General features: G+C 50.9%; 2 protein-coding genes across 3 annotated transcripts in view; both read right to left on the bottom strand.

Moving 5' to 3' along the window:
• Nucleotides 1-774: 774 nt before the first annotated feature.
• On the bottom strand, nt 775-15697 carry canx (calnexin). Its single transcript, XM_036548130.1, has 15 exons — nt 15640-15697; nt 11141-11302; nt 10608-10681; nt 10219-10277; nt 9603-9744; nt 9312-9393; nt 8624-8816; nt 8047-8236; nt 7192-7305; nt 6635-6791; nt 5829-6044; nt 4370-4489; nt 4087-4222; nt 3457-3560; nt 775-2292 (listed from the first exon to the last, which is right to left on the bottom strand). Exons 2-15 carry the CDS (start codon nt 11297-11299, stop codon nt 2239-2241), a joined length of 1800 nt encoding a protein of 599 aa, XP_036404023.1. The 5' UTR covers nt 11300-11302; nt 15640-15697; the 3' UTR covers nt 775-2238.
• A 2120-nt stretch (nt 15698-17817) lies between these two features.
• mgat4b (alpha-1,3-mannosyl-glycoprotein 4-beta-N-acetylglucosaminyltransferase B) overlaps nt 17818-22268 on the bottom strand; it is a 76997-nt gene continuing 72546 nt past the window's right edge. Inside the window, exons 13-15 of one of the 2 annotated variants that reach the window (XM_036548753.1) lie at nt 21878-21965; nt 19703-19804; nt 17818-18930 (exon numbers count right to left, since the gene is read on the bottom strand). In XM_036548753.1, the coding sequence (XP_036404646.1) occupies nt 19704-19804; nt 21878-21965 (189 nt within the window). In that variant the 3' untranslated portion in view covers nt 17818-18930; nt 19703. Of the gene's footprint in view, nt 18931-19702; nt 19816-21877; nt 21966-22268 lie in introns of both variants that reach the window. The other variant, XM_036548752.1, reaches the window with a different exon arrangement.

Below are 22268 nucleotides of genomic sequence, written 5' to 3'. Positions count from 1 at the left end.
TCTGGAATGTCAAATGGGACTAAAGCTGTTCCGATTCGAATGGATGCAACTGATGAACCTACGCTGTGTGTGTGTGTGTGGGAGACACAGTGAGAAAGCAGATACTGGTTGTTGTTATTTAATATATGACAATCTAATCTGCACAACATGAGACTCAAGAGCTTCTTCCAGTATGGACAGGAATAGGATACCACACAGTCACTGTCTCACTGGCCTGAACTCTATGCTAAACACAAGCCCCACTCCTGGAAATATGCAACTGGTTAAAACAATACATGCAGAAAGCTAAGCTATTGTAAGCCCTGCAGACACTGAAACATCTTACTGTCTGTGTGGAATCAAGAAGGGAAGACATGACAGAAACCTACCGCTTTAAAACTTTCCTCAAAACCCCATTTATTTTTGCTTAGAGGTAACAACCATAAGTTAACTTTTCCAGTAAAGAGACATGTATTTTTTAAAATATGGAATCCTTTGTCATCCTCATGCTGGAAAAAGTGGAGCAGAGCTTTGCTTTCTCCACTCTCAATGGCGGTTAGCCAGCAAGACAAAGAGGAGGCGAGAAGTGTCATTCTGCACAGGGGCAGCAGGGGGCGCCACAGGGCACAACACTCCTCACAAGCAGGTAGCAGAGCAGCACAAACAGCAGCCCAGTGCCAGCGTGTGTGTGTCTGCGTGTACGCGCCTGAGTGGGTGACTGGGTGTGTGTGTGTGTGTGTGTGTGTGCGCGAGTGCGAGTGAGTGTGCGTGAGCATGTGTGTGTCCGTTACCTTGGAAAGTGCCGACGCTTACGTCTTTGGGGCAGAGCTCTGATGACCGTTTCTGACTCCCACTGTAGTGTGTCTAGCAGTGTTTACGGGGTCAGCAGCACACGAGCGGAACCAGGTAACTCCTGCAGCGGAGTGCAAGTGCTTTTCTCAGTCGTGTCAGTTTTGATGGTGTGGGTTTGGAGAGAGATATGACATCCTGCAGACAGTGTGTGGAGCTGCTGCTGCTGACCTGTGCGTCCCTGACCCTCCACCAGCCCTGAGCTCTGAGGATGTGGGACTGAAGTGTTGCTACTACTGCTGCATGCTGCAGACTGCGCAGAGAGGACGTGAGGTCACAGGATGTGTGCTGACTCATCAACCAATGAGGGGGGCCAGCAGAGATACGGCGGGAATTTCCACAGGACTGAGTCACCTGGGGCCTCTCCCTCCGAGCCTGCGAGCTTGCACCAACGCCACACCTTTACTCCACGCACACGTGTAACAAACTTTCCCCTACATACTGAAATGAATAGAAACGAACAAAAAACATCAAAGGAATCAACAACTTAAAAAAGATGAAAAATGTGTATATATATATCAAAAAAAAAAATACAGTCACATTACATTCAGGATAGTTCAGCGATCCTTGCACCCTAAAACTGTAAGGCAGCGCGTTCTAACCTACTGGGCCCACTCTGGTCTCCTCCCCACTCTCTGCAGCCTCCACCCCACACGGGGGCGCTACTGAGCAAGTGCAGAAGATCCTCACACAGATGGTCACTATGCGCAAGGGGTCACTTACATCTGACTCGGAGACAAAAAAATACGCTAACAAACAAGCGAACAGGCCTTCGACAGACGCTTTCACACGAAGCTCCTTTCCATTCATGATGTAGCCTGCTTACTCCGAGAATAGGTGTGTGTGTGTGTGTGTGTATACGCATCTGCAGGACAGAAAACACTTCAAAGCTGATATGTGCTCTTTCACACAATTCCTGAAACACACAGACGCATGGAGCTACCTAAACCATAATCAAACCGCATGGGCTAAGAGACCACTTAGTGTTGGGATAATTGGTAGTTGATTAATACTGCCTGTGTGGAAGCTGTCTGGGAGGAGAGATGTCGAAAGGTGGGGGTGGGGCCCTAAGTTAGTGTCTGCTGCACTAAGGAATGATGGGGGGGGTTCGTTTCAGCTTTGTAAAGCCAGTCTCTACTTCTACTTGTATTCGTCACCACTGTTGTCCCAGTTCATGGTCGTGATTGCTTTCCGTTGATCTTGACGGGAGATGGGAGTTTCTCCTGCTGGATGTCACAGCTGTGGGATTTGAGCAGAAGACAGCCAGGAGGGGCAGGGCAGGAAGAGGAGGGGTGGGGTATGGGGAGGAGCTGAAGGTGGGCTGGGGAAGAGGGAGGGGGAGAAGAGGTGTGTGGGAGGGGTGGGGTGGAGCTAGGGGCGGGCTATAACCACGTCCAAGGTTCCAGTCCTTCATTCCTTTCTCACTTTCCTGGGAGACCTTTTTGGAACATCATCTTCCTGTTTCTGCAACGCAAACAAGAGAAGACACAGCTGAGCTTTGCAAGCAGCTAACCTGCCCACTGGAGAAGTTCCCTTGTCTAGTCAGGGTGCACAAGTTGACTTGTGGTAGGGCTTGAACAGTGTTATATTCACCCTCACTGGTCTGGGAGTGTTAGCCTGGTCTGACACTGTTGCTCATTCAGCTTGAGTGGGTGCACATCTATTCTTCTGTGCTGGAAGTCACTCTGGATAAGAGTGTCTGGTATATGCATGTAATGTAATGTAATGTAATGTAAAGGGGGTTGCTCTGAGCGCAGGCTGAGTCCAACAGCCCAAATGCAAATCATCCACTTCAATTCTCTGAGAGCAACCATCAGCGGAACATCCACACTGTGTGGCCTGGCAGACGCTCTCATCCAGACCAACAAGCAACACGCAAGAACATTTAACGCCACACCTGCATCAGCAAACACTCTGATCCAGAGCGACTCCAAAGCGGAGCGGAGACGCACCTGCGAGTGACTACACCTGAGCAGACGCACCTGTGCTCCAACGGAAGCCCACTTCACTTTGGTGCACACTCTTACCCAGAGCAACTTACATAGGCTACAATTACACAGGTTACATAGGATATTTATGGAGGTGATTGTAGGTTAAGAACCTTGTCCAACGTACAACAGCAGTGCCCCAGCAGAGAATCAAGCCAGCAACCTTTATGTTACAAGCCCTGCTCCTAACCGCTACGCTACACTGCCGCCACTTGTAGCATCAAACACAGCCACATTGGCATGGTGACATGTCAGAGGACTGCATTCAGTTTCTCCTGCGGGGGGGGGGCCTCTGACCTCTGCCCCACCACCCCGCCCGAAACCCACCCACCCTATAAGCCAGTGACAGTGCCGAGTTACCGAAAAGCAGGGACCACAGACTGCTGTGTTTACCCCATTAAAACAATCACCTCATCTCTGTGAGGATTCTGATCAGCGGCTCGTTGGGAATGTCCCACAGTAACAGTGTCACTGTGTTTATCAGGAGCTCAGGTCCAGGACAGAAGCGGAGCTGACACACCATCAAGGGACTCAGTCGGCCAGAAGCCCCACTGGGAGAAGCCAGTCCTCACACTACTCTCTCAAGAAGGCTGTCAGCTGCCACTCCACACGTGGTCCGGCCCAACTCTGCATCCCTCACCTCTTCACCAGATCCATCTTCCTCCTCCTCCACCTCCTCTTCCTCAGGCGTGGCCTCGGTTGGACCCTCCTCGTCCTCCTCCTCACTCTTCTTTTCTTCTTCCTCTGTAGAAAGAAGCACTTTGTCAGTGCTCAGCAGAGCCAGACCTGTCCTTTCCAGCTGGAAACAGCACCACGTTCTGTGTTAAATGACGGCTGAAATGCTCTAATGCAGGCCTTGAAATCCACACTCCAGACCTGAGCTGAGACCCATCATCTCTGTGCTAAAGGGCTGAAAGATAGCTAACTACTGGCTGGCCAGTATTGTTGAAAATTGGCAAAGCTAGTTATATAAAATGTTTTAATTTTAAATGTCTAATTTTAATATCTGACCTGTTACCTAGTTAACTTTTCATACAGTTCACTGGTCATCTCAATGTGTCAACATTTAGAATTTCATGTCTTGACAAACAGTAATAACCCGTTTAAAGAGTTAACAGCCACACCCAGCCCTGTGGTTCTCTGTTCATGACCCTGGTGACTCTCAGACACAAAATCACCTGTGAGTATCTGGAGTCTGTAAATGTGTGGATTCACTCACTCCACACGGTCTCAGCACAGGTCCGGTGCAGCGGATTGACAGTGCTCTCACCTTGCTTCTCCTCCTCCTCCTCCTTGTCCTCCCCTTCATCAGGCTTCTCCTCTCCTTCTCCTTCTCCCTCAGCCTCGTCCTTCACATCGGGCTGGGGCTCGTCAGTCTTCTTGTAGTCCACACTTGCCGGTTTCTTCTGCAGGGGAGGGAACATTTACGTTCATGACCACATCTAACAACATGCAACCATTCACAGCTCTGTGTGCAGGGAGAGTCGGTGTAGAGCTGTCGCAGGGAGTCAGAGTCTGTGGGACCGTGGAGGGGGGCAGGGTGGATGGCATACCTTGCCGGAGCAGCAGAAGACAACGATTAGGACGACGGGCAGCGCCACGGTCAGGACGTACACCACCCAGAGCCAGGGCCTCTCCTCCGCCGCCGTCATCATCTGATTCACCAGGCCAGGCTGCAGAGCACAGAGCAGACCACATCAATCAAACCCTGCACAATCAAACCCTGCACAATCAAACCCTGCACAATCAAACCCTGCATAACCATAATCAAACCCTGCACAATCAAACCCTGCACAATCAAACCCTGCACAATCAAACCCTGCACAATCAAACCCTGCACACAAACACAACCACACTGCTCAATCCTCACTCAACACAATCAAACTCTACACAACCCACCCCACCCAAAAATAAAGTATTACTCTCTACAAATATCCACTGCGCAGTCGGAAAAAAGCAGTAAACAGCGCCCTCTAGCGACTGCTGCATGTGCTGGTAAGAGAAAGTCCTTGGAGAGGGGAAAGAAAGTAGCCGCTGCATTTTAATTCCAGCTCTGACTCCACTGAGATCTCACTACATAGCTTACCTACATTCATACACATGTCCACTGGGACAATGGGTCGAGTAGTGTTTCCTACATACGGTCACCCACCCTGAGCGTGTGTGTGAGCAGGCATGGTGATTGTGTGTGTGTGCATGTGAGTGTGGGAGCGCGTGCGTGTGTGTGTGTATGTGCGCGTGTGTACGTGTGTGTGTGTATGTGCGCGCGCATGTGTGTGTGTGTGTGCGTGTGCGAGAGAGTGTGTGAGAGTGAGTGTGCGTGTGTGTATTTGACTCAGTGTGTGTAAGAGTGAATGTGGGTGTGTGTGTATGTGTGTGTGTGCCAGCGCGTGTGTGAGTGCGTGTGTGTGTGTGTGTGCCAGCGCGTGTGAGTGTGTGTGTGTGTGAGTGTGAGTGTGAGTGTGAGTGTGAGTGTGTGTGTGTGTGTGTGTGTGTGTGTGTGTGTGGGTGTGGGTGTGGGTGTGGGTGTGGGTGTGTGTGTGTGTGCCAGCGCGTGTGTGAGTGCGTGTGTGTGTGAGTGTGTGTGTGAGAGTGTGTGTGTGTGTGTTGTGTCTTTGTCTCCTCTCGGCACACAGGGGCTGGCTGTGGTTCAGTGTTCTTTCATCCCAGAATGCTCAGCATGTGTGGAATTCACCTGCAGATAAAGGCTGTTTGTGCTGCTGGAATCCAGCGCACCGCTAACCCCTAACAACGCGCCATGGCGACGCATGTCGCCGGGGGCAACGGGAACCCAGCTCCTGGCTGCAGCTGTGGGTGCAGGAACGTCACGGTGAGCGGAGCGCCACCATCAGGCAGAGACAGCGCAGTCACAGCACAGTCACAGGGAGCACAGCGCAGTCACAGGGAGCACAGCGCAGTCAGAGAGCACAGCGCAGTCAGAGAGAGAGAGCCACGCCCTGCGACCCGAGCCCACTGCGCTACCCGGCAGCGTGTCGGACAGCGCGCCCTCACCTCAGCGGCACCCTCTGCCGCCTTCTTCAGGCCCCAGCCGTCGTTGGCCCAGCGGTCAGCTGTGCCGCGGTCCGAGCTGATGAAGAAGTTGTCGAAGAAGATGTCGGAGGACATGGACCACAGCTCCAGCCCCACCGCACTGAAGGGGCTCATGCGGAACGGGTGCAGGTCCTCGAAAAAGTCGGGGTTCGGGATCTTCCTGGGCTTCCACACCCCCTGCCAGGCAAACCGCACACACGAGGGCTGAGATTTACACCCACTGCAGCTCAGCAGATACAATACACACACATACAAACACACACCCCCACCCACTGCAGCTCAGCAGATACAATACCTGACACACACACATGCACTCACACACACTCAGATACCCGCTTCATCAGGGCATACACAGGGATAGACACAGATAAAGCTGTATGTAGGTACACATTGACTGAGTCCTGTGCAGAAACCGTAAATCCAGATAAGAGTCATATCTAGAGTCACTAAATACAGATACAGCGATATGTAGCGTAGTTAAATAATGATAAAGTCATACGTAGAAGAGCTAAAAATTAACAGAATCATATACAGAGTTGTGTACACTCCATACACGCTTGTGTATGGGGATGATGCAGGGGTCTGAGCTGAAGCTTCCACACAGGGAGGTGTGTGTACCTACACCTGCTGCGCGGTTACTCTGAAAGTGCACCTCTCCTGGTGGGACCACCCGGCCACTGGCATCCGCGTAGCAGTGTGTATTAACGTTTTACAAGCAGAATTACATTCAGTGAGGGACTTAGTGTTTTCTCATGTTGCCATGGTACCTGGTAGTTGGGGTTGTCAATCATGGGGGGCTTCCACTTGCCCTTGTAGTTGGGGTTGTCAATCATGGGGCGTTCCCACTTGCCACACCCAGGGGCGGCCTCGCACTTAGGGTTCGGGATCTGAGGGGCCTCCCACTCTCCATCCATATCCTCATCCCTGAGAGAGTGAGGGGGAGAGAGAAGGAAGGGGAGGGAGAGAAAGAGAGAAGGAGATAGAGTGAGGGAGAGAGAGAAACAGGAATGAAAATGGCGTGAATATTAGTAGGATTGGAGAGAGCGTTCCTCGACGGATACCCCATGGAGCTGCACCCAGCATCACAGCGCAACGGAACCCAGAACTGGGACAGTGTGCACGTGAGGCATAATCTTCCGGGACCCGGTTACTAAAAACATCTGAACCACCCAGAGACTCATTACAGCGCTGATGAGTCCCAAAACCACGCAGGGAGAGCCAGGAGACGGGTGAGCAGCAACCTGCAGGCCGCCAGTAATAACACTGGAACAGGAAACACAGTGCTAAGCGGGAGTCTGTTTAAGGCTCGGGGAAGAGTGCGTACCAGTCCTCCGGCTTCACTGCGTCGGGGTCAGCGGTGTACTCTGGCTCATCGTCCAGCCATCCATCTGGCTTCAGGGCGTCTTCATCCGGAATCTTAGCAGGGGCGTCTTCATCCCTGAGGGGGCAGGATTCGGGGTTAGACTCAGGACAGGAGAGGGTCCCATTATCAACACAGACACTCCAATCTCCAGATGAAGGGTGCAGTGACAGACGGCCCGCGGGCCCTGGACCCGCTCCGCACAGGTGTGCCTGGAATGAGGCCTCTTCCTATGGCAGAGTCACACCTGGCTGTCCTTTCAGATGGCCGCCTGCAAGTGACCGCACAGCACACACCCCGAGCGCACGCCGCACACACACACACCCCGAGCGCACGCCGCACACACACACCTCGAGTGCAGGCCACACACACCCCGAACGCATGCCGCACACGCACACGCACACACACACACACACACACCTCGAGGGCAGGCCACACACACACCCCGCACGCAGGCCACACACACCCCGAGCGCACGCCGCACACACACCGTGCTGTGTGGAGCTCAGCCGCTACGCCACAGAGCCCAACTCTCTCTGTCACACAAAAACACCACTATGCTCCTTACATCACAGCACTGCTGCAGCCGACTGCAAACGTCTCTCTCCTGTTCTCACAGTCCGAGAGCTCAGCCGTTACCCGCCGCTTCCAGCGTGGCTGCTGCTATTACGGGACTGTACATGACCTCATTAACATCAGCAGGGAGAGCTCGCAGCTGTCTTTATGTGGTGTGTGAACGCGGCCAGTCTATATTATGCCTACAATATGGCCATTTCCCAGCATGCACGGAGACACACACGCTCACGCACACACACTCACCAGTCTTCGGGTTTCACTGCATCAGGATCCTGGATCTTGGGCCTCTCGTCCCAGTCCTCCGGCTTGTGGTCATCGGGGTCCTCGATCTCGGCGGGGGGGTTGACCGGGGGGGTCATGTCAGTCAGCAGGTTTCCGCTGTTTACCACCGTCTGGTCGATCAGGATCTCGAAGCTGTTATCAGGGTTAAGCACTGGAGGGAGAGAGCAGAGCGTCACTCACCGGCACCATGTGGCAGAAAGACGAGCGCGCGAGCGCTGAGGAGGTGAGCGCTGAGGTGAGTGCGCTGAGCGCTGAGGAGGTGAGCGCTGGGGAGGTGAGTGCGCTGAGCGCTGAGGAGGTGAGCGCTGAGGTGAGTGCGCTGAGCGCTGAGGAGGTGAGCGCTGAGGAGGTGAGCGCACCGAGGAGGTGGGCGCTAAGCGCTGAGGAGGTGGGCGTGCGAGTGCTGAGGTGAGCACACATGTCCTGAAACAAACACATTCCTGACAGACAAGTGTGTTCTGACATGGCTCCACAGGCCGCCATGAGACAGCAGGAGCTGCCAGATGAGAGGCCGGTGAGGTGCCAGGTGGGTGTGTACCTAGAGTGTACAGGTGGGTCTTCTTGTCTGTGTAATAGGTGCGGAGGTCCGCGTCGGGCTTCTTGGCATGCTTCTCCTCAAACTCGCCGGTTTTGGGGTTCTTGTGGCGGAAGATGAAGTGAAGCTTGTAGTCCTCTCCACACTTATCAGGGCCAAACATGATGCTGTACGGAGTCTTATCCACAAACTGGTCCTGCAGACAGACAGCACACACAGCACCTTCAAGCAGCTGCACCGTGCCGGAAGCCATCTCTGTGACGAGAACCTTTCCACAGCGCGAGTCCCACGCCCGGGCTGGCTGTGTGTGTGCCCTCACACATCACCACGGTAACCATCCTAATCTGTGCTGCTTAGTTATGCTAGTCGCTAACCAATTGTTATTTACATTTACATTTATTAATTTAACAGACGCTCTTATCCAAAGCGACTTACAAGTGAGGCAGAGAACAACACAAGGGATATTCAACATTTAGGAGTATCAGCGTAGCTCTGCAAGACCATAACCAGCAACACTGCAACCTCCCTGACTGCCAGAAACCTGGAGCATGAGGTCACGTGACCCTCCGGGGCCTGAAGGAGCCGACACTGGGGCAGTGTGTCTATGTTGTGGGGCTGCTTGTTCTGCACGGTGCACGCAGGTGCGCAGTTTGGATGCAGGAGCGTTTTGGGGTACGTAACGTACACTCACCAGGTTGAGGTCAGGCGATTGGGACAGAAGCTTGACGTACGCACCCCCACAGTCGATGCCTGTCTGGAAGTTCACCTCATACCTGGGGGAGGAGAGGAAGACAGAGAGGGGGGAGCTTTGGGAGGATGTTTACTGGACAAGAAGGTACAGGTACCAAGGCACTTACCCCTGCGTGTGGGGCAGGTGTGGGGGCACAGGAGGGGCAGGTGTGGGGGCACAGGAGGGGCAGGTGTGGGGGCACAGCAGGGGCAGGTGTGGGGGCACAGCAGGGGCAGGTGTGGGGGCACTTACTCCACGATCAGCGGTTTGGTGTCGAAGACGAAGGGCCTGAGAAGCTGGGAGGAGATGGCGTGGTGTTTGGCGCGGGATTTCAGCACCAGACCCTTATCACCAGGCAGCTTTGTGTCCTTCATCTCCTCAACCTCCCATTTCCCTTTAGAAAAGAACACATCATCATCCTCACAGCAATCGCAGGCTGCAAAACCACACCACACATTCAAACCCTCCCATCGAACGCTAACCCTAACCCTCTTACACCCAAACTCTCACACCTAACCCTAACTCTCACACTAACCCCAACCCTCCCACACCTAACCCCAACCCTCCCACACCTAACCCCAACCCTCTCACACCTAACCCCAACCCTCCCACACCTAACCCCAACCCTCCCACACCTAACCCCAACCCTCCCACACCTAACCCCAACCCTCTCACACCTAACCCTCACCCAAACCCTGACCTGAACTATACACCCAAACTCTCCCACCTAACCCTAACCCGCACTAAACAACCAAACTCTCCACGAACACGCCCACACTCTCCCACCCTGCTGATAGCTAAACCACTTGTCTGTCTGTCACAGGCACTCAGACGCCGGGTTCGAGGGTGACAGGGTCCTGGGCCTTACCGTCATACTTGGAGATTTCTTCATCAATGTCATCCTTCTTCGCTTTGGACAAGACCCATCTGAAACAAACACACCCGTTATTCCTCGAACTCGGACAGGCCAGTCTGCTACACAGCAGAAACACACAGCCTTCCACATGTGGTCCGCCACTTACGGCTGTCAGCCTTCTCAAAGACACAGGGACGAGTGATGCTGATCTCAATCATAACACTGATTGATTCCCCAGTGGGGAATCAAACCAGCAACCTTTCGGTTAACCATCCCTGCTCCTTATCACTGTGCTACACTGCCATTAATTATAACAAAATGAATTTGCTGAGTCTGCGCTGGTGAAACAGGATCTCAGGCAGATAAGCAGACGCAAATGGACAGACGCAGACAGAACTCACCCGTCCAGCGTTCCCCTGTCAAAAGACTCTGCGAAGTAGTGATCTCCCATGGGCTCCGGCGCTTTGTACGTCACCTGAGGAGAAACGAAGCCACACAGAACACAGGAGTCAGTGCCACACCTACACACCTGCTTTTGGAATGTCAGCTTCTTCCAGGGGAACACCTGTGCTGACACCTGCTTCTGTCAAAAGGGAGAAGGCGTCATGCTGCCTCTCCACGCTGTGCCTTGCCTTGCGCTGATAAGCTCTTCCCCGTTTGTATAATAGCCTAAATTCCCCCATTCCTGACCTGATTAGCTATCGATTTTATGACAAACTAACAACTGAGAAACCGGATAAAAGTACTGCAGGTCAACCCATCAAGAAAAGCTCCATGCTGTATAGCAACTTGCTGGCAAGGCCTCTGGAGAGAGTGAGAGTGTGGGAGCGGAGAGAGATGGGACCGGACCGGACCGGAGACAGACAGACAGACAGACAGACAGACAGAGAGAGAGAGAGAGAGAGAGAGAGAGAGAGAGTGTTGGAGCACTCACCTTTGGTGCTGGCGGAGGACTGGCTGGTTTCTCCTCCTCTACCGCCTCCTCCAGGTCATCCTCCACCTCCATGTCATCGTCTTCATCCTGCGCCCGCACTGGTCCCAGCGACCAGCTGAGAGCCAGCAACAACACACACACTCTCCACATGAGCGCCATCTGCTGGAGGGAGGGGGAGACACAGGGAGAGAGGAGTGATGAGGCCTGCAGCCGAGTCCGGCAGTGCCCTGCCTGACCTCTCTCACACAGCTGCCTGGGAGATCCATGTTTGTCTTTCTGTCCCAAACCCACAGGCCCCTGGCTCACCTACACCCCACCCCCGAGGGGGGGGCACACAGGCGTGTTATTAACATTGGCCCCCAGCGACACTGGTCTCCATGACAACGCAAACCCTGCTATCTGCCGCCTCATCCATTTCTCTAATGAGATTAGGCCCCACGAGATTACCATCTCTATCTCTCTCTCACACACACAGATCCCCACCATCTCTCTACCTCACACACACACACACACACACACAGATCACGGCTTTTCCACAGTGCGTTCAGGTGGGGTGAGTGCTACATTTGGGCGGGGCCAGCACACTCCCACTGTCAGTGCATTTCCATTAACGCACCATGCGGGTGCCCGGGACATTTAATGCACCACCACTGCGGAAGCAAAGAGCCACAAACTTCATTACTCTGCTGCGCGGCTCATTTCCTGGGGCATTCAGTGTGACAGTGCTGTATGGTAACAGCAGGAGCAGATAGCCCGTCTGCAGATAGCCCGTCTGCCTACCGCCAATAAAACCAGAGCGGACGCACAGCACAGACACACAGCAGACTCCGACAGCATACTCCTGCAGTGCTGGCGTCCCGGGCCTGCTCCATCAGGGGCTCACGCCAGCCCCCCCAGGCCAGAAAGAGCCCCAGTGCTGCTCTTCCACTGAGAGCCGCATAAACACACCCCCTAAACACGCTCCTTGACACTGCCAATGTCATAACCCAGAAGCCAATCATTCAGGCTTTACACCCGATCCAAAGACTCCAAATCTGCCAATAGCGTCAGACAGAGGGGCGGGCCTGCTGGGTGATGTCACACCCCCACCCCACAGAAGGCGAGTGCCACGGAGGCCGGCCTGGCATGATTCGCCCTGGAGAGGTGCGCCCCCTGCACCCTGGGCTGCTGATGGTGTGGGGGACAGCGCCCCCATGTGACAGCCGCCAGGTGTGCTCGCAGTGTTTACACACTGAGAGGGAGCTCTGGCTGCATCCCCACGGCAACAGTACATCCCTCCACCACAAGATGGCACAAATGATCTCAGTAAATGGGATCTATGCAGGTAACCACCACCCCTAAAATATCTCTGTTCTCGTTTTACCCCATGAGTCCCGACATTAGGGGAGACACCGCTAGTACTGAGAGAAGACTGAGGCTTCAAGTAGCCCAGAAGGGGCGGAGTCACCATATGGTGTCAATCATTGACTTGTATTGGTCAATTAAAAGGCCTCATTCTCCACAGCAAAACACTCATCGCTCGGCGAGTCACTGATCATACATGAAAGCACAGACACACGCACACATACATGCACATGCGCACACACAGAGGGAGAGCTGGGAGTACCTCTTCACAGACAAAACAAAACTCCAAAAAGGAACACAGAACTCCTGTTCTTTCCGTTCACAACCACTGATCCAGGATAATCTTACCCAATCCTAACCCTAAACCCAAACATTATGATACAAAGTAACAAACTGACCTAGGTTCAGGGCTAGGCCCCACAGTTGATGCACTGAGGCTTCTGCTGCACTGAAAGTGATACATTCGAAGCAGTACCAAAGTACGCACATACACGCATACACACACACACACCCCTGAGCACGAGGCAACACTCACATGTGGGATGGGGTAAAAGTGCTTTTATTTGCCCCCCAGAGCAAAAATGGCCCCAGACCTCTGTGCCGAGTCCTGGGGGCGGGGAGACACACCCCTCCAACGTGCAATGGAACAGCTGCTGTATAATTCAGCCGATCCCCCCACCCCCTGCACACACACGGGACCTCAGGGCGTTCCAGTTCAGAAATGAGCCTCACTGTGATGTCACGTCTCACTGTGATGGCACGTCTCACTGTGATGGCACATGCAGAATGCTGCAGCCCTGCAGGCAACGCGCTGTATTTATCATGCCCATAAACCCGGTGGAACTGAATGAAGCGATTCACTGCGCTCCATGCAGACTCTCTCCTCACTGTCTGCGGCCCAGGAGGGGTCGAATCAGAGGGCACCGAACAGGACCCACCCCACAGCGAGAATCGGAGCGCAGAGCGCGGTTAGCAGCAGCACTAATAAAGCTCTGCTCACCCGCAGCCCTGTGGCAGACTGACCGCCGTGGGCGGGGCCAGGGTAATGCCTCTAATACCCCCCAGTGCTGTATCTGCAGTCTGTGCCCGGCCCGTGGGGGACATGGGGGGACACCACCTGCAGCGGCCCTCCAAAACGGGAGCAATTAAACAAGAAGCTTAGGGACAGCCGCTAATGCCGCCACCCGGTGTGTGCCGGAGAGCGAGCATGTGGGTGCATATGCGTGTGTGTGAGCGTGTAAAGCAGAGCGGGAAAGAAAGTGCAATCAGTTACGGTGGTGCCAGAGACAACGTTGGGAATAACTCTGGGTACGTCTATAATTCTATATATTTTTAAAAACATAATTTTATTTTTAGTATGTTGTTTTTACAACTGTACTGTTATTTCAGTGTAAAACTTATGTTCATGGGTCTGTACTGTGAGAGATTTAAGAAATCAAGACAGAAAAATCTGTGTTCTCCATAGAATGTATTAATTCTACCAAACAAGGCTTGGGAAAATGGTCTAATTAAAATTTAAAAAGAGGCTTTTGATAGATGGCACCCAGCATATTGTACTGTACTGCTGTGGAACCACCAGTCCACGGACGCTGTTTATTACTCTGGATACTGTTCCAGGGTAAACAGTGGTAGTTCAATCTGGAAAGGCATTTATTCCCTGAAGGGGCTATCGCAGTATCGTTGAAACTACAGAGAATGCAGACATTTTGCTTAAATGAACGTATTAGATATAACAGCATTGCCTGCCAGTGTTCGCACAATAGCGGTCTGCCGTTTTATGAAGTTTGTCAGTTATCATTTAACCAGAGGTCAGTACGCCAAATCACTTCCTGTTCCACTTTCACCCTACAGAAATCTCATCCTTTCTAAGGCGTCTCAGCCGTACGAAATACGTCATTTTGCATTCAGTATCACAATGTGTCATGGATACTGTGACAGTGTGATATATGAGAGTGTATGTACTTGACTTTCCTTAGTGTTCTAAGCTGTCTAGTCATGTTAGCCAAAGCTAACTCGTGGTAGAGCTTGAAGAGTGTTACGATTACACTCACTGGTCTAGGAGTGTTCATTCAACTTGAATGGATAAACCTCTGTTCTCTTATGCTGGAAATAACGTAATATAAATAATATTGTAAACAAGTGACGCATATTCTTTCACTTACTGTACAAAATGTGCACATTCTTTCAGTGTAATGTAGCAACATTAGCGTAAGCTAGCAATGACCCCGTCCGTTTCGATTTCACTTGTATTATGGGCAAAACACGTCCGACCACATTGCGCTTGAGTGGTAAATCTGGACTCCGCCCGGCATAGTGGCGAAGTTACAGCAACTCCGCTCCGCAACATGTGGATACGCGATCGCGCTTCAGCTGCGTTAGTAAACCATTCAAAACGAAGCCAGTACAACTTTACACGCTAGTTACAAATAATAAACGCACCTTCATGGCGATCGGAGATAAGAACTAAGACTAGAAAGTAAAGCTAGACTAACCGATCCTGCCACCAGGGCTACGAGGTCAATTTCCGACGCAGCAAATTAGCCATCTGGCTAAGTTTAGCACGGATAAGGCCTGTCTGCGTGCTGTGCTGGCCACCTAACTACTACTCAAACAAAGGTTGTTTTTAAATACAGCCAATTCGATATCACAAATATAGTTATCAACCTGCCTAGTTAGCTAATAAGGAAGCTAACTTACAAACTAGCTAGTGAATAACCTGCCTAGCGTAAAACCGATCGTTGTTGTATCGGTAGCAACGAGCCACCTGGCTCGCTCACTAGCTACAATGTTGTGGGCCAGCTGAACGCTAAAATTCAGTGCATAAATCGTCAAATAACAAACTGGCTCAATCAGACTGAAGTCAGTAAACGTGTGTGCGTGACAAACAGAGAATGAAACCGCTGGATCGCTGCTGCCCGGCCAGAAAACTGCATGCTGACCTGCAGCTCTGGGGCGATCAGTTTGACATGACACCCTAATCTGCTGACAAAACTCCCTGGAACCATGCACTCGCATTACGACGGCTTTTCAATCCGTTTAGCTTCCCCCTTATCTTAATGTAATTACTACGCAACATGCTATGTGTGTTCTAAAGTGTTTGGACAGATTTATTTGTATATCGTCGTATAAACAGTGATATCCGCGTCTTTCCTTACCTCCTCTCTTCAGATGGATCCACCTGGAACTACTGTGCGGTCACGTGTGACTTTGGACCTAGAGCGCTGACATTGTAGCCCCTCCTCCTCTATTCGCTGATTGGCAAATGTTTTAGCAACGTGAACGATTTCCGGAATTAGACGACGATTTACTGGGTGTTCTTCATGTCCATCAAAGTAAGGGGTCTCCGCCTCCGACCTGAACCTCGTGGACGGCGCTGATTGGCTGAGCAGCAGAAGGAAGTGGGCAGCGATTGGCGGCTGTGAAAGCTGTGGCGCTACTAGAAAGAGGAAGCGGGGGGAAGGCCGCTGGATTATGGTGACAGGTTGTCTTTGATAAAATTGATTGAAAACACTCATTTTCTGAAAACTTAATGCATGTCTTCGAAGTGTTACACGAATTTACTATAAACACTTTAAATCACAGTTGTGGGGGATAAATGAAGTATTAGGCTTACAAACAAACTAGTCAAATAGCTATGCCTCGCCTTATTGGTTGCCATGTGCGAGGGGCGGGGGCGAGGAGCAGTCGTCGATTTAAACAAACTGGCAGTCTTGCTAATTAGCTGATTAGGCGTTGATGTGAACTGCTTAACATTAGATGGAGGGATGTAGCTCGCTAGATGTAGCCAGCTACACGTTCAGCACCGTTGGCTTTTTGGCTGCAAAGCCAGAAACAGCATAATCGGCGCCTGATGCTGGGCAGCCAGGAAGATTCCAGAAAAAGTCTTGACCCGTTTTATCCCGACATCATGTCTTCCCGGGTACCTGCCTTGGAGAAGTCGAATTCGGGATGTTGACAGTAAAAATCATATCAGTGACTAAACATGATTTTGGGTTTCTACCGGCTTGCATCTTCACAGCGACACTTTTAATTGAACATAAATACGCGACTGTCTTCATTGCACAAATATAGAGCCGAATGAAGGCAACAGAATAGCACATTCCGCAGGGCTCTGTCTGCTTTGGCTGGAATAGATTTAAGTAACGTGTTGCTGAAATCCTTGTGCAGTAGATACACATACGTGTCCACTCACCACCTCACGGCCCATTAGTACACAGCATCACTTGGCCGCCGTTAGGATCTGTGCAACAGTAAAAAAACGTGATAAGCACGGAAATATTTTCCGCCGTGGAATTAACCATTGGTTATGTACTCCAGGCCACAAATAAACAATCCATGCATCACTTCCACTGGTTTTCAGTTTCGTTTTTATTACAACTCACAGATCGGAATAGAAGATAACATTAAATAGAGTTTATCTAAATGATACAAAATACAACACACGTCTTAATAGTAATGCATTCCAGTGTATCTCACACCAGGAGACCTTTACTTCAGGGGGACTACCGCATACCTTCACCTGCAAGTCTTCTCCACATTTCCAACATCTCTGCAGCCTACCAGACAAGATGTTTTGGCACAAGCTCATCGCTCTCTCTCACACACACACACACGCACACGCACACGCATACACTCAATTTTAAAAACCGGATTTACATTTATTATTTTTAGTCACTGTAAAAATCAACAAATGGCTGAGCTAACTCTGTCAAACATGTTTTGATAAGAGGTTAACACGCATGAGACTGGGCACTCTGGTCAGGCTGTGTACCAGGCTGCAGTGGCATCAGTTCGCCACACGGGGCTGCTCTAGCTCATCTCCCAGGGCCTTTCACTCATCTGTTCCTGATTGCCTGCTTCAGTCACATGGCAAAGCTGGGGCGGCGACACCCCGGCTACCTCGAAGTGGACTGAGGCTTGGCTTTCATCGGTTTTGGGGGCACACACACAACTCGGGAGAGAACCTGCGATCAAAACCCAGAGCAGAGACCCACAGCTGACTGCAGTTTGAAAAACTGTCACCTGCGGTGCCCTTTTCCCAAGGATGCATGGGAGGGGGTTGCTTCTCTGTCTCTCTCATTTGGTCTTTAATCATATTTAACATGTAACAGATTCTGAGAGACACCCCACTACAAACAAGGCCTTGAACCCAGGCCTGAGAGACATGAAACAGTGGCTGAGCATGAGGTCAATCCACTGAACGCTCCTGTTATGCTCTGTCAGCCTAGTACTGAGCTGTGACTGACAGCTGCGAGTCATGGTGTTTAAATAATGTCATCAATGGAGGTGGAGCCATGCACATTCTGAAAGGCATTGTTTGACATTTCATTTGGTTGGTTACAAAATAAACATGATATGGAAATGTCAGGAACACCCTGGTCACTCTCAAATGCGTTTTCCCCAAAATTAGACAGCCAAGTGAATTATGTTCATAACCATAAAATGATAATAAAATCATGTTTAGTTAGAAACAGAACCCATTTTCCTTCCGTTCCCTAAAGCTACTTTGGAGGTCTTTATCTCGTTTTATGAAACATCTCCTTGCCTGGAACTAAAGGCATCACATATCTGAGCAATCTGTCTGCATCCTGTTTGCTTGATATCGCATTAAGGCAAATCACGAGTTCAGAAAAAACATCATTTACATAAATGGTCATGTCAAATTAAACCAAGTTGAATATTAATAACCAGCATGTTTCACGGGGTGGGGGGGGGGGCTGTAATGTAGGACTGTTAATCATACAGCTGCTGTGAGCATATAAAACTCTTTCTCATGAGGCCCATGCCTCACACACCCACTGAAAAAAGTTTGAAGTTGTTCTAGACCTAGTCTGGAAGCAGAAATTTATGTTACCACAGCCTGTATATACATACAAACACACATATATATTGACATAATTACATTTATATGTGTGTACACCTACATATGTATATCTGCATATTTATTTCAATATCATAAATACCGATTATAATTTGGCAAAACCAGGACTTAAAAAATGGTCTGACATTATTTAACAATTCAAAAAACGGTTTCATTTTCAAAGGCGATGCAATCAGACTCATGGCCAGTGGGTATATCGGTAGCTAAGTCGTCCATTCCAAGCAGCACTTTCATTAATTTATAACAGGGCGAGACAATCCAGCAAGCCCATCAACAATCACCAGTGTAATTACAATTGCGGAAACATGAACGTATATACACATAAGTACAGTTTACAAAACAGCGCCGTCTGTCCCCCGCGAGCCGTGCAGGTCCTCGACGGGTCGGCTGGCATTGCCAAATGATCCTGTTATACCAGCGTCTTGCCAGCAGGTGGCGCGCTCAGACCGCGCCAGTGAAACTAGAAACTTGAGTTGCTGCAAAGGCTCCAGTCCTCCGCCGAACGGTCAGTTAAAGTAGAGGTATAGCAGCCTGATGTCATTCACTCCGCCTTTTTAATGAATATCTGAAACACCAAAAAAGAAAAACATTCATTATATTTTGCAACTTAAGGATGTACCATAGGCCAGTATGTAAATGAGAAGATAATATAACCCACTGTACTCGGAAGGTAGATAAATGAGAATAAATTTGCAATTCAGGCAATTTTTTTCAAATATCTTTTTTCATTGGAGCATCGAATATTTAGCAAATTACCTTGCAGCTAGTCCCCTCTGGGGGGAGTGTAGCAACTGAGCGGAAACAGCAGACAGTAAGCAGTTACGTAACTTCAAGAGGAATAGCATTTAAATAAAGAATAGGGGTGGCGAGCGTGAAATATCCAGGATTAGACTTTAGCACGTACAGTGTCCGTGGCAGAGGCAGTGCTAACTCTCTCTGGCGCTATAGTAACGTGACCCTGCAAACACTACCATGCTTTCAGACTGCCTGGGACCGCACTGAATGTCATTACTGCAGAGAGAGGAGCAGCCTCTCAGTGGGAACTCACTGCACTTTTCACACACGCACACTCACACACAGACACGCACACCGACACACAGACACGCACACTCACACACAGACACACAGACACACACACTCACACACAGACACACAGACACACAGACACGCACACTCACACACAGACACACAGACACACAGACACACACACTGACATGCACACACGTGCACACACTTACCTACGCACATGTCTGTATGCACACTCAAACGCATTTGACATACATGCATTCTCTCACTCACGCACACACACACACACACGCACACATACAGCGCCCTACCTCACTCAGGATGACCCACACGGGCGAGTCTGTCATCACAGAGAGTCTCAGAGCCTCCAGCGGTCCGAAGGTGGGGTCCACCTCCCCCTCTGCGATGCCGTTCTGGAATGTTCCTGCCACACAGACACGCAGCATGAGAGACTGTGCCACACTGAGGCTCACAGCATCTGAGACCGCAGTGAGATCAGGCCACACTGAGACACACAGCATCTGAGACCGCAGTGAGATCAGGCCACACTGAGACTCACAGCATCTGAGACCGCAGTGAGACTGTCACACTGAGACACACAGCATCTGAGACCGCAGTGAGATCAGGCCACACTGAGACACACAGCATCTGAGACCGCAGTGAGATCAGGCCACACTGAGGCTCACAGCATCTGAGACCGCAGTGAGACTGTCACACTGAGACTCACAGCATCTGAGACCGCAGTGAGACCGTCACACTGAGACACACAGCATCTGAGACCGCAGTGAGATCAGGCCACACTGAGACGCACAGCATCTGAGACCGCAGTGAGATCAGGCGACACTGAGACTCACAGCATCTGAGACCGCAGTGAGATCAGGCGACACTGAGACTCACAGCATCTGAGACTGCAGTAAGATCAGGCCACACTGAGACACACAGCATCTGAGACTGCAGTAAGATCAGGCCACACTGAGACTCACAGCATCTGAGACCGCAGTGAGACTGTCACACTGAGACACACAGCATCTGAGACCGCAGTGAGACTGTCACACTGAGATTCACAGCATCTGAGACCGCAGTGAGATCAGGCCACACTGAGACTCACAGCATCTGAGACTGCAGTGAGATCAGGCCACACTGAGACTCACAGCATCTGAGACCGCAGTGAGATCAGGCCACACTGAGACACACAGCATCTGAGACCGCAGTGAGACTGTCACACTGAGACACACAGCATCTGAGACCGCAGTGAGACTGTCACACTGAGACACACAGCATCTGAGACCGCAGTGAGACTGTCACACTGAGACTCACAGCATCTGAGACTGCAGTGAGATCAGGCCACACTGAGACACACAGCATCTGAGACCGCAGTGAGACTGTCACACTGAGACACACAGCATCTGAGACCGCAGTGAGACTGTCACACTGAGACACACAGCATCTGAGACCGCAGTGAGACTGTCACACTGAGACACACAGCATCTGAGACCGCAGTGAGACTGTCACACTGAGACACACAGCATCTGAGACCGCAGTGAGACTGTCACACTGAGACTCACAGCATCTGAGACTGCAGTGAGATCAGGCCACACTGAGACACACAGCATCTGAGACCGCAGTGAGACTGTCACACTGAGACACACAGCATCTGAGACCGCAGTGAGACTGTCACACTGAGACACACAGCATCTGAGACCGCAGTGAGATCAGGCCACACTGAGACACACAGCATCTGAGACCGCAGTGAGACTGTCACACTGAGACTCACAGCAGTGACAGGCAGCATGCCATCGTGGCCACAGAGACATTCCACACAGTTGAGATGGCACAGCAGCAAAGCCTTTGCTATTCTGACACTGGGAAATGGTGAACCCTACATGGGCACTGTTGTTCAGCTACATACACAATATTATTTAACATTTCAAATATCAATTATTCTCGTGGTTTAGATTTCTGCAATATACTGAATAATAATTTGTTCAGATAGGAGAAACAGGTTTTCTGCACAGGTAAAGATATTTTTCCCCTGTTATCGAAGTCTGGATGCGGTAAAAGATGTTCATGTTTACATCTGTGCTGCCCTTAACTGAAACTGCTTTACTCCCAATATCCTATTCAAATTTAGAACTTTATTCAGTAACTTTGCTATTGTTCTCGAATTAATCCACTAAACCATGTGAATAATACTACATTAATCAATAAAATGATAATATTATTAATATTAATAATATGAATATGACTTTTCCCCGCCGGGAGACTCGTGGAACCGTGCACTTTTCAGACCAGCATCTTCAGGGAAGCGGTCGATCCTCATGTCAATCGTTGCTGTGGCAACCTCTCTAATTGAGCGTGGCAGGCGCTGGCTCCAGGAGCCCGGCGGGGGGGGGGCTGAGATTGTGATGTGTGAGCACAGGCCATGTGGGGGGCCCGCACCCACTTTCTCTGCTCCTCGTTAAGCTCGCCCTCAGACACACGCTCACCGATGCGGATGAAGCCATCCTCTGTGCGCTGGTACTTCGGCGTTTTCTCTCGCCCCTCCTTCAGCGCCTCCTTCTCTGATTGGATGTTCTGAGGAGGATGAGAGGGAGACACCCAGAGTGAGTATGAGAACGCATGCACACACACACACACACACACACACACACACATACACGCTGATACACACACACGCACCAGGACGCGCATTCTGCTCTCGGCAGCTGTGGGTCGGTCTTGGAGCTGTTTCTGTACACAGTGCTGAGCAAGCCGACCTTCAGAATAAGAGGCTCTCCTCAGGCTCTCATCAGCCCTTCTCAAAACAGACAGACCTGATCTTTAACGGTGACTTTAAACGCTCACATTCTGCCCTGATCTTTAACGGCGGCTTTAAAC

The sequence above is a fragment of the Megalops cyprinoides genome, chromosome 16 (assembly GCF_013368585.1).
Source record: "Megalops cyprinoides isolate fMegCyp1 chromosome 16, fMegCyp1.pri, whole genome shotgun sequence".
Lineage (NCBI taxonomy): Eukaryota > Metazoa > Chordata > Actinopteri > Elopiformes > Megalopidae > Megalops > Megalops cyprinoides.
Note: the sequence above shows the minus strand (reverse complement) of the source record. Positions and strands in the feature narration are given on the sequence as shown.